The sequence below is a fragment of the Eubalaena glacialis genome, chromosome 3 (genome assembly GCF_028564815.1).
Source record: "Eubalaena glacialis isolate mEubGla1 chromosome 3, mEubGla1.1.hap2.+ XY, whole genome shotgun sequence".
NCBI lineage: Eukaryota > Metazoa > Chordata > Mammalia > Artiodactyla > Balaenidae > Eubalaena > Eubalaena glacialis.
This window is the reverse complement of record NC_083718.1, coordinates 173,852,997-173,865,686: the sequence shown is the minus strand read 5'-3', so window position 1 is coordinate 173,865,686 and position 12,690 is coordinate 173,852,997. Positions and strand designations below refer to the sequence as shown.

General features: G+C 46.6%; 1 protein-coding gene across 5 annotated transcripts in view; it reads left to right on the top strand.

Moving 5' to 3' along the window:
- WDTC1 (WD and tetratricopeptide repeats 1) overlaps positions 1-12,690 on the top strand; it is a 70,360-nt gene that overhangs the window by 48,876 nt on the left and 8,794 nt on the right. For 2 of the 5 annotated variants that reach the window (XM_061184670.1, XM_061184671.1), the window contains 9 exons: positions 1,022-1,068; positions 1,513-1,624; positions 4,387-4,577; positions 7,009-7,191; positions 8,356-8,450; positions 8,861-8,976; positions 10,294-10,369; positions 10,958-11,066; positions 11,865-12,038. In XM_061184670.1, coding sequence (XP_061040653.1) covers positions 1,022-1,068; positions 1,513-1,624; positions 4,387-4,577; positions 7,009-7,191; positions 8,356-8,450; positions 8,861-8,976; positions 10,294-10,369; positions 10,958-11,066; positions 11,865-12,038 — 1,103 coding nt within the window. The remainder of the gene's footprint in view (positions 1-1,021; positions 1,069-1,512; positions 1,625-4,386; positions 4,578-7,008; positions 7,192-8,355; positions 8,451-8,860; positions 8,977-10,293; positions 10,370-10,957; positions 11,067-11,864; positions 12,039-12,690) is intronic. The other 3 variants (XM_061184673.1, XM_061184674.1, XM_061184672.1) reach the window with 3 other exon arrangements.

Genomic DNA, 12,690 nt, shown 5'->3' with positions numbered 1-12,690 from the left:
TCCCAGCAACTGGTCCCCTTGCATCCGATTGGGGTCACAGGCTCATTTCTGAGCCAATCCCTGTGTCCAAGTGCATGCCATGTCCAATTTGGCTTAGATCTAAGTTCCTGAACCTATCACTGTGGAAAGGACAGTGAACTTACACATGGTCTGATTTGGGCTGGGCAGATAATGAAATGAAAATCAAGGTGCCATTAGGAATGAGGGAGGATGAGGGAAAGAAAGAACAGAGTGTAGGAATGGAAGTGACTTGTTCTCTCCTTCTCCCATGTAAGACTCGTTTCTGCCACTTCATACCTTCTGCTTTCCATGGATTCTGTTTCCTCTTAATTCTACCTTTGCCATGACTTCTCTCTGCACATGCTTTCAACTTCAGCATCTGTCATTAACTGCCTCACTTCTCCGTGTCTCTCAGTTCAAATCCCCAAGCTTAATTTACCTCACTATACCAGGCTCCACCTACTTGGAAGTAAGCTGCAGAAGATCTAAATACAAGATTTATTTTGTATACTGCTCTGCCCCCAGCATCTGAACAGTACCTGGCATGCAGTAAGTGCTCGATGAATTAAATATGTGCCAAGTGAATGGAAGATCAGCCTTCTAGCTAATCGGCTGCCTTTCAGTCAGTTGCTCCTCTGCCAGATTTTCTGTGGCTGAGGGGGTGTCCCTTGAAGGGACTGTTGACATGTCCCCTCTAGTGGTAGGAGCAGAAATTTGTTTGGATATAACTTCTACTATTATTATCTGAACTTCAGTTTACTTTTCTGCAGAATAGGATCAATGAAATCTGCCCTTTATGGCTCAGAGGGGTTCAGTATCAAGTGAGATCATGAATATGAAGGTACTTTATATATTGTAAAATGCCAGGCAGTGTAATTCAATCCTGGTCACTCACATACGCCTGGAAAACACTGATGACGGAAAGGCTATTTTACCTGTTCACTTCCACTTCTTGATGTTGAGTTATCCAGGAGAACCTCTAATTGGCTCTCTTCTTGTCCCTCTCCATTTGCTCCTCCAGGGTCACTCAGGATGTGTCAACTGTCTGGAGTGGAATGAGAAAGGAGAGTAAGTATGAGCTCTGACACGTAGGGGGTGCTGGAGAATGGTATGGGGAGGTTGGGAGAAGGGGACTTTCCTTCCTCTCTGTAGATCTAAGGAAAAGAGTGGACCCAAGAGAGGAGACTGCTGCTCTCTGCTATGTACTTAAGTTTAGTTCATCATTATCAATACACAGTTAAACAATGAATCCCAGATAGATGGAAAGTTGAATGACCTTCCAAACCCTGTTTTTTTGATAAGCTATTGCATTTAAGGAATGATGAGAAATTCTCAGGACAAAATAGAAGAGAATCAATCACTGTTTACAAGATAACCTTATATTCTGTGACATCTACTGTTCTTCAGGTTCTGTGTAGCCTAAGTCCTTATCAACTGGGAAACATGGGATAGAGGAAGGGGGGCCCAGGAACTTGAGGAGAGGTCAGAACTGTTCCTTCTCTCTACTTGCAGCTTGCTGGCCTCTGGTTCTGATGACCAGCACACGATTGTGTGGGACCCGCTGCACCATAAGAAGCTGCTTTCCATGCACACGGGACACACTGCAAATATCTTTTCTGTCAAGGTGAGCAGGATAAGCCACAAAGCAAGTGAATGGTGTGACTGGGCTGTGCACATGGTTGTGTTTGCATGTGTGTGTCCCATGTATACCCTGGGGTCACAGACATCTTTGTGATCTGAGCATCTGCTGGTGATTGCTGAAATTCCGTCTCTTTTCCATGCTCTGCTTCTTCTCTTAGAGCCAAGAGGCCAGCTCCAAATGAATTTATACTTATGTGAGTGGTGATGATGGGAGGTATGGTTCTGAGCATGAACTTCAGTAGCAGGCAGACCTGTGTTTGACTCCCTTATCTGCTCCTTGGAAGCTGTGTGAACTGGGAAAATCACCTGACCCCTCTGGGCCTGTTTACCCATCTGTAAAAAGGAAGTAGCTAAGGAAAATCCCCCACATTCATGAATAAATGAGTAAATAAATAATTTAACTAAAAAAGGAAGTAGCAATCCACAGCGCTGATGTTACAGTTCAATGAGATGATCGATTTAAAAAGCACCTGTCACAGGTGATTTTAGCTGTTCTACTTTTCATAGGAAATGAGTCTGCTGATTGTTGGTGGAGGGGAGTTGAGCTGAGAAGAGGGGAGGCAGGGGACTTAAAGGACTTCAGACCTCTGAAGACCTGTTATGTGGAAGTGACATGAAACTTGTGCCTCTCGGTCCCAGAGAACAGACCTAGGAATAGTGACTGTTAAGTTTTCAGAAGCAAATGTAGGCCTGATGAAGGAAAGAATTGTCTAATGCTTTGAGATATTTGAAAAAGGTAAAATGGGCCTTCTGAGGATGTAGTAAATGTCCTAGCACTGAGGTATTCCTCATTGGGAACTTTCATCTGCTAGGTTGAAGGCTGAAGGAAATGACCTTTAAGGACTTTCCAGCTCTGAAATTCTGTAATGGATGTATGTGAGAGTGAGGCTGTACTTTGGAAAGCCTCACTAATCTAAGAAATATTTTCCTAATTAATATCAAGATGAATTGCAAGATACCTGAAGAAGAAGATAGAATCAAGAGCTCAAAACCAACTTATTTCACTAATCAGAGCTTCTTTCCTAAGCTCTGATTCTCATCTCCTGTTCCAGGGACCAATCCTAGATGAATTTCTGTGATTTGAGAGACAGAACAATGCTGATTCACCTCTTGCATGATGAACAGAGACTGCTTTCCTCCTCTGAAAAGTGTTAGGTCCAGTTTAAATCTGTGGGGTCAGATCTGGGGAAGGGACCTAAGCTATCAGTCTGGTACCATAGAACACAAAATGTTGAGTTCAGAGACCAGAATTGGACAATGACCTTGATACTCCCTAATAGTAAGACCTTGGGCAAGGCACTTATATTCACAGACTCTCAGCCTCCTCTTCTGTTATCAAAAGGTATAGAAAAGGGTTCCTCTCTCTTCTGGTAATAAAACACCACAGATCTATTTATTTAACCCACGAGCTCCCTCTGGTGGCATCTATAGTGTGGAACGAGTATGGCAGTGGCCACAAGCTCTTCCCAAGGGTTCTCCTGTTTATTTCTGTTGCGCGTGGGGTATGATATGTTGTCTCCAGCCAGGATTAAAGACTACTAGTTGTCCCTAAAAATGATCAAATTCCATCTGTTTCATCTAGCCCTTATCCTGGTGAGCTATTAGAGAAGTGCATGTGGAAAGAGTGAATTGTTAAAGTCAAATGGGACTTTAGCTACTTAAATGCAGGAAAATGTCAACACCCTCTCCCCCACCCTCCCAGACCCCAGCACCCATTCAGCCTTGTTGTGGGTTGGGAGAAACTTTTCAACTAAGAAAAAAAGATAATTCAATCTTTCAAACTTAAGAAAGAAGAGAAGAACTCAACTAACACCACACCCGAATATTTTTCTTCCTCAACACTAGGTGATAGAACTATATACATTTTAAAAATTATTAATCAAAGTTATGTTTGTGGATATTTTGACCTTGCCGTATGTGATCTGGAATATTTTGTTCTCAACTTCATCAGAATGATGGGGTTGTCCTTTTGAATGATGGCCACATAAAGATGTATTCTCGTGATGCTCAGCCCTTCCCCAAGTTCTGACTTTTGAGCCATTTCCAGCACTTGCCATTATAAGGAGTGCTACTTGGAGCATTTCTGCACAGGTCCCTTTTTTCTTTTAGAATTATTTCTCAGAAGTGGAAGTTTTAGGTCAAAAGATAGAAATAGTTTTTATGTTTCTTACCTATTGCCAGATTGTTCTCCAGAAGTATTTGAACCAATTTAAAACACCCACTCCCTTATAACACTGAAAGTCCTTTTCATTTCAAGACTAATTTATTACTTAACCCCCAGGTTATTAAATAGCCATCATGAGGCATATAGGAGTCAGACAGACTTGAGTTTGAATTGACAGTCCTACTGAATGCTAGTGCCGAACCTCAATTTTTAATGGGGTTATTGTAAGTGTTAATAAGATAAATTACCTGCTCGATGTCTAGCACATGGTAAGTGCTTAGTAAATGGTAACAGCTATGATTATCATCCATTCAGCTCTTACCTGGGGAAGAATCAGAGGAAGAGGGTTCCTTAGGCAGTCCAGGTTGGCATAGGTCAGGACCACTCTGGCAAAATAAAGGTGTACATCCTGATTTTGACCTTTAGGCCTACAGGCTGATGCTCGAGATCCAAAGTTTTCTTGGATGGGCTCGTTTTCTTATCTGATATGGAGAGGGAAAAAAAGGTGCTAACATCCAGGCTAGTCTCCTTCCGTGGCCTAGCCCCACCACCTGCCAACCTCTTCTTCAATCTCTCCCAAGCAGTTCCTGCCTCACGCTGGGGACCGCATCTTGATCACAGGGGCAGCTGACTCCAAGGTGCATGTCCACGACCTGACAGTAAAGGAGACGATCCACATGTTTGGAGACCACACAAACCGGGTGAAACGCATCGCCACGGCGCCCATGTGGCCCAACACATTCTGGAGCGCTGCTGAGGATGGGCTTATCCGGTGAGGGCCTGAGGCAGGGAGTGGGGCCTGTGCCTCCCTGGCTCCCACTCCATGTTGGTTCCCCCATCCTATCTGCCCTACTGCTTCCTTCCACAGGCCTGGCTCCTTCCCTCCAACAGAGTTCCAGCCTCATTTGTCTGCCCAGCACAGTTATCAGTGAACAAACTCCACTGATTTACTTACCCTATTCTTCACCTTCCCCACTTCTTACCCTCTCCTGAGCTTTCTTACCGTCTCCACTGGCTTTCTCACCATCTCAGATGCACAGTCTGCCCCCTCTGGGCTTTCATACTTGCTGTTCCCTCTAACTGGTTTTCTCAGTCCCAGCTCTTTCTCAACTCTTTCTTACCCTAAGGAGACAGCTTAAGAGTCACCTCCCGAGAAGCACCTTCTCTGACCATTCTATCTAAAATAGACCCCCCACCATTGTTCTTTGTCTCCGTCCCCTAATTGTATCCTCTATAACTCTCATCACCCTCTATAGTTCTTTTATTTTATTTGCTTGATAGTTTACTTGTTTGTCTGTGTCCCTCACTGAGTCGTAAACTCCCCCATCATTTTGTCTGTCTTGTCCATCTTGTCCACGTCTTTCTTGTCCTTGGTTGTGTCCCTAGAGCCCAGCACAATACCTGGCACATAGAGGCACTTGATACACTTCCCTTGAACAGTCGCTCAATGGGCATATTCCTGGGAGGGGGATAGCCAGCCAGAAATGGTTAAGTGGACTCTCCCCCTTTTCACTGGCCTATATCGTCACACCTTTGCCTCTACTTCCCTTCTTCTTAAAATGGTCTCATTGCCTTTCTTTAACTCCTTTCTTCAGATATAACCTTAGAACTTTTTCCTTATCTCCGCAATCTGCTTCAATTGCCTTCCTTGAGATACTGTGAGACTTTGTGCCCTCTTCCCTGTTACAGAGGAGGAGGGGTATCTAAGTCATGCATGAACTAGAACTCAGACAGATCAAGTCAAGTCCTCCCTCTGTCACTCAGTGTCTGGGGCAAATCACTTCACCCCCCAGACCTCAGTTTCCTCATCTATAAAATGGGAATTATCATAATATCTCTTTTGTTGGCCTGAGCATTAAAATTGAGATAGTGCCCGTAAAACTTTAGCATAGTACTTAGCAGACAGAATGCACTTGGTCGGTGGCGGGTCCAACTCTCTGTTGCGCTGGTTGACCCTGACTGACTAGACTGTGCCAGGGCAGCAGGTAGAGGCTAAGCACCTAGGGCATGGGGCAGGCACAGTCAGGGGAGGAGTCCTAGCAGAAGGTGAACACAAGCTGGCCTTCCAGAATAGACAGGATTTGGATGGGCAAGGAAAAGCAGAGTGGACTCCCCAGCTTGAGCAGAGTTTGTGAAGGCATGGGTAAACGTGCCACATACAGGACACAGTTCTGAGGCTGTAACTGACCCACACTTAGAAAACTGAGGAGCAAGGTTGGAGAGGTATGTGAAATCATGTCTTGAAAACCAGACTGAGTAGTTTGATAGAAGTAAACGAAGAGTAAACTCATGCTAAAAGTATTGAGGAATCTCTGCAATTTTTTGAGCAAGAAAGTGATGCAACAAAAACAATATTTTAGGAAGAGCAATCTGGTGAGGATGGCTTAGAAAGATAAGTGAACAATGAAGAAATTATTGGAGATGTTTAGGCAGAGGTGGGTGAGCACATGAATGATGCCCTTGCCATTCTCTGGATGTGCCTGTGTCCCAGCATCAAAGCAGTTCCCCAGTAGGAGTGTGCTGACGCTGGGTGGATGTTTTGGCATGACCTTTACCACCCAGATGGGACTTGGGCTTGTCCTGGCAGTTGGTGTTTCTAGGTAGCTCTTAGATGATCTCCAGATTTTCTTTTCTGTCACCTCTATACTTCTTTTGTTTCCTGCAAGAAACTAGATTAAGAATAGAATTATTCTTAATCAAGGAGCAGAGCAGAGCGGTTAAAATGCAGTCTTTCCAGCTCTGCACTATCTCAGCGCTGCACTTACTGCAGTGTCATCCAGGCAAGTTATTTAGCTTCTTTGAACTTCTAGTGGTACCTAGGGATGGTGTGAGAATTTAATTAGATAATACATGTATAACACTTGGGAACAATACTGGACACAAAGCAATTTCTCACTAAGTGTTAGTAGTCAGTAGTAATAGTACTTAGTAGCAATAATATTGATATCTGTTAAAAAAAAAAAAGGGTTTAGTAGTATCTACCTTAAAGAATTATGTTAGAATAAAACAGAATGTGTGTGAAGCCTACTATAGGTGCCTGGCACACTGGGCACTCAAGAAATGGGAGTAGTTTTTGACATTCTTATTATTTACAAACAGGTTCAAAGCCCCTCCCAATTCCTTTGCATTTGGGCCTTGGCTTCTCCGCTGCCTTCCACCCACGGACACAACCCCCAATCCCCTAACTGTGTCCTCTCTCACAGCCAGTATGACCTTCGGGAGAACAGCAAACACTCGGAGGTGCTGATTGACCTGACAGAGTACTGTGGCCAGCTGGTGGAGGCCAAGTGCCTCACCGTCAACCCCCAGGACAACAACTGCCTGGCAGTGGGGGCCAGTGGGCCCTTTGTGAGGCTCTATGACATTCGCATGATCCATAACCACAGGTATGAATAGCGCGGCCTCCCGTGGGCAAGGGAACCTGGAACCTGCTGCCCCTTTCCCTCATTGCCATGCCCTCTTCTTTTTGAGGTGGGTTTTTTTTTGCTTTTTTTTTTACATTTTTTATTTCTTTAATGTTGTATCTATTTTATTTATTTATTTGTTGCTGCATTGGGTCTTCGTTGCTGCGTGCGGGCTTTCTCTAGTTGTGACGAATGGGGGCTACTCTTTGTTGCGGTGCGCGGGCTAATTGCGGTGGCTTCTCTTGTTGCGGAGCACAGGCTCTAGGCGCGCGGGCTTCAGTAATTGTGGCATATGGGCTCAGTAGTTGTGGCTCACGGGCTCTAGAGCACAGGCTCAGTAGTTGTGGCGCACGGGCTTAGTTGCTTCGCGGCATGTGGGATCTTTCCGGACCAGCGCTCCAACCCGTGTCCCCTGCATTGGCAGGCAGATTCTTAACCACTGTGCCACCAGGGAAAGCCCTGAGGTGGGTTTTTTTAATTTTGTGATTCTTTTTTAAAAAATTTAATCCATGCTTATTTTGGAAAATGTGAAAAGTGTATTAAAGAAATTACCCATACTCCATTACCTGAAAGAAATCACTGTATATAGTATTTTCTGCTTGTTCTTTCACTATGAGTGTATGTACAGTTATAATCTTATACATGTAATTCCTTTATTTGTACATATAATTCTACTTTATACTTTTTTTTTTTTAAACAAAAGTAGAATATACTCAGAATCTCCACAGAAGTCCCAGACCTGAGCGGCTCCGCCAGCCTGGGTTTTCAGTGGACTCCTGGGACAAGTGCAGAAACTTCTGGCCTGCATTACTTTCATTTGTGGATTTGGGTGACCACTATTGCTCTTCACAAACTGCATGACTTAGGGTGGACCTTGAGCTTTTAGCTTCCTCATCTGTAAAATGGGAGTAATAGGGTGGCCATGAACCAAGACAAGTAGGCAGGACCTACTTATAAAGCACTGTAATGTATGTGTCCACAGCTGTCTAGTTGGTGGACCTTTGGGGGTGCTGAGTAAGGAAGAAAGGTACCTCCTCCTGTATCTCTCCTGGGGTATACACTTCGGTTTTTCTCCAGGAAGTGTGGTATGGTCTAGCCAGGAGTAGTGTTAGGCATTATAATCTATGTGGTTTGCCTTCCCACCAGAAAGAGCATGAAGCAGAGCCCTTCAGCAGGTGTGCACACCTTCTGTGACCGGCAGAAGCCCCTTCCGGATGGTGCAGCCCAGTATTACGTAGCAGGTAGGGCTCAGCCCAACTCTGGCCCTAAACTCTTGGCAGGGTGTTGATTGTCTCTGGGCAGTGCAAGGAGGCAGCATGGCATGGTGACCAAGAGCAAGGGGTTTAGAATCAGACAGACCTGGGCTTTGATGCTGACTGTCAGTGACTGGCTATCATATAACCTTTGGTAAATTACTTACCCTTGAGGAGTCTTAATTTCTTTTCTGTAAAATGGGGTTGTAATGACTCAATGAGATAAAGCATATAACACAGTTGGCCCAGTTCATATAGTAAGGGCTCAACACTTGTAGTTGCTTTTCTGATGAAGATGATGGCTATCATCATTGATATGGTTGACTTCTCACAACTCCCTGCCCCTTTTGGGAGGGATTGGAAGCCTCACACTAGGGTAACAGGGCTGTTCCCTGCAGGTCACCTGCCAGTGAAGCTGCCTGACTACAACAACCGTCTGAGAGTGCTGGTTGCCACCTATGTGACCTTCAGCCCCAATGGCACAGAGCTGCTGGTCAACATGGGAGGAGAGCAGGTATGGACGGCTGCCCAACGTGGCTCTGCCCTTCCCCCTCCCACCCTCATATCCAGCAGCTAGGGCTGTGTACCCCACAACCCCTACGATGAGGCAGACAAGAAGCCTCATTGTAAATGACGTTACTGTGAAATGTGGAAGTGCCATGGCATCTTTGGAGTTCCCAGAGAGGTGCCCTGGCCTTGAGTGTAAGGTTTAGAACTGACAGACTTGTCTTCAGATGCTGGCCTTTTGTTTACTAGCTGTGTACTGTGACTTTGAACAACTCTCTTCATTTTCCTGAACCTTGGTTTCCTCATCTGCTATTTTCCTAGGAGGAAATCCTGGGGCTCAGAGCATGCAGCCAGGCTGCAGTTTAGGGCCAGCTTTGGGAAGTGTTCTTTGATAATGGCAGGTTGCTAACCCTTCTGTTTACAATCTCTCAGTCAGGATATTTAGTACGCCTTGCATAAATTCATTTACTCTACAAAGTCACTGAGTACTTACTCTGGGGGCAGCATTATCATAAACACGAGGGAAACAAATGTGAAATATGATCCATACTAGGCTGATGGGAGCGACATGGCAAGTGAAACCGTTGATGACATTTAAAGTCAAGGTGTGACACAAGAGAAATGGGATGGAGACTAGGTGAGCCCTTGAGTTCAGAAGAGGGCTCTGGCTTCAGATTGCTTAGCCGTCACCTGGCTTAAAGGTAGCATAAAGATGAGTGGCGAGGCAGTCTAGCAGAATGGTTCGGAGCTAGACAGACTCGGTTTTGGGTCCTGACTCTGCCACCTGCTGCTTTTATGGCCCTGGATAAATTAATTAAACTCTGAGCCTACATTTCTTCCTCTGTTCAGGGGGTGATGATAATAGTACCGTTTCATGGGGGGGTTTCTAGGATGAAATGAAAAAAAGCCATATAAAACACTTAGCAGAGGTCCTGGAGCAAAGTAAGAATTCAATAAATGGTAAGTAATAATAGCTAATATTTACTGAGGGAAGTAACTAGCAGTGTTACTTTGGGCAAATTGCTTCTCTGCCCTGAGGCTTCAGTTTTCCCATCTATAACATGAGACCTCTGAGAACATTGTCGACCTCATAAACATGTGATTCGAAGTAAGGACAGTATTTCAAGCCATCCACCCTAAGGGCCAGGAACTGGCGAGATTTTCCTGCCTGAGGTTTGCTGCATAGAAACACCCCTTCTCCCTCACTTGATGGTTCCCTGCTCAACACTCAGCTGTGCTCCTGAGAGCCACCCAGGCCTCGCTCACAGCCCAGCCACATTCTTGCCTCACAGTGTCCATTCTTTTCTTGACCCCTGCACTCTAGGTCTATTTGTTTGACCTGACTTACAAGCAGCGGCCGTACACCTTCCTCTTGCCTAGAAAATGCCACTCCTCAGGGGGTAAGTTCTCCCTTCGGGTATCCTTTAGGGCATCTCTGCTGGGGAGCATGAGTGTACACTGCCTCTGCTGAGAAGCCTGCCACTTACCTTGTGCTGGCTGTGATCCTGCAAAAGGAGTAGATTCTCTGAAATAACACTGTACAGTAAGAAGGAAGGTAATATTAGGTCAGAGAGGTCTGTCAAAGGGGTTTGCGTCACAGCCCTTTTCACTTCCCTCCGAAAAAGCAGGTTCTTTCCGTGGCTTGGCTCTTGAGGGCCTGAAGTAATTGTCTTTCCCTTCTCGTCCTGGACCAGTCTCCTCATTGATTTCTTCCTGGGGCCTACAGTTGATTTAGGCACCTCCTCACCCCCCACTCCTATCCCCACCCCCAGCTAATGCCAAGTTGAAGTTGTGTCCCTCTTCAGCCAGCAGAGGGCGCACAGGCTTTTCTTTATGTCCTTGCCTGCTTTCTGGGAATAGACCTACCCTGGGGGGATAGCCCCACAATGGAACCATCAGACCCTGTGGTGGAAGCTGGAGGGCTGCTGAGGAGAAATGAGGACCTCCTCCTAAGTTGTTGCTGTTCCTTTCTGCCCACCCCCTCCCAGAAGTTCAGAATGGCAAGATGTCCACCAATGGTGTGTCCAACGGTGTGTCCAATGGCCTGCACCTTCACAGCAACGGCTTCCGGCTGCCAGAGAGTAGGGGACATGTCAGGTGAGGCCAGCCTGACTTTCCCAACCTTCCCAGCCCCAGTTACACCCCACTGGACTGGAGGGAGGGCATGTCCTGTAAACCTTCCTCCTGACCCCCCCCCCCCCCGAGGCATACACCCCAGAGTCAGGGGACTGAGGCAAAGAGGCTTCTGGACTGTGGCTAGTGGTCCCAGTGCCACTTCTTCCTGGTAGGACTCCAGTCATGCTCAATCTGAAGCTCTGGTCCCTTGATACCAGTAGCTGGCATCAGGACCCAGGGGCTAGCTCCTCTTAGCACTGGGCTCCCTCCTATAAAGCGGTCCCACACAGACGGGCCTCCCCCATTATATTTTCTGCATTCATAGCATCTTCTAGCCTCTGTTCACTGCCAGGCCCTGTGCTGGGCTTTGGATACAGAGGTGCCCAGATCCTCTAGCCCTTGAGAGAAACGTAATTTATCTATAGAGAGATCCATGGGAGGTACTTGGGTGGTAACGAGGTTTGGCTCAGCATGGAGGCTGTAGGTGTCAGCTACTTTCATGCCCAGGAGTTTGATTAAGAATTCCCTTAAACCTGTCCAGGACAGCTTCATTTCTCCCTGTTTATTTTTTTTTTCCACTGGCTCAGAGCATCTGGAATTGTGACCATTACCTATCACAATAACCCAGGCCAAGGATAGGAGTGGTACCCTCTTTTAGATGACAGTGCAGATCCGAGGGACCGGGAAAACCTGAGTGGCCTTCAGGCAGGGCTACAGACTTCCTGAGAGGCTTCTCTGGCCTTCCTTGGTTGGCCTGACTTGGCTCTGCTTCCCACACAGCCCCCAAGTAGAGCTGCCCCCATACCTGGAGCGTGTGAAACAGCAAGCCAATGAGGCTTTTGCCTGCCAGCAGTGGACCCAGGCCATTCAGCTTTACAGCAAGGCCGTGCAGAGGGCCCCTCACAACGCCATGCTCTACGGGAACCGAGCTGCTGCCTACATGAAGCGCAAGTGGTGAGTGGGCCTGATGGAAACAAGCTGCTGAGGCATCCATGGAAGGTAGCAGTGACATCCTGCTGCCTCTTAGGGCTTCTTAGGCCCAGGCTTCTCCTCCCCACCTCCAGGTTAGTGGTGGGCAAGTGCCTGACTCATTAGTCAGGAAGCCTCAAACACCAAGAAAGCTCACAGTTAAGTGGAACATGTTCACAAGTAGCTTCAACATGGTGCTTTGTTAGAAAGTGCTGTGACCACTGGAAGTAGGAGTTGGGAGAATGGTTAATCCCCACTCTTGGAGAATTGCGCCTTGAATTGGACTTTGAAGGAGCAGTAGAATCTTGCTAGATGGAAATGAGGCATTTGGTGAATTCAGTTGGTATCTGTTTGAAATGGATTCTGCAGCTCCTTGACCTTGGGGCTTGCTTTCCTATGCTCTTGGACCGTTTGGACCAAACACAAACAAGATCCTAGACATCTGAAGCTGTCTGTGGGTCTTGCTGAGTTGTAGTGGCTGGTGGTAAGGGAGTAGGTCCATATCCTGAAGAACCCTTTATCTTTGGAGACCATCAGGGCCCCCGGCCCTTCTGCCTGCAGCACCAGCAGGCAAGCAGGCAGGCAGACCCCATCCCCCAGCCAGGGCCAGGATGGGAGATGGATAAAGCTGGGCCCA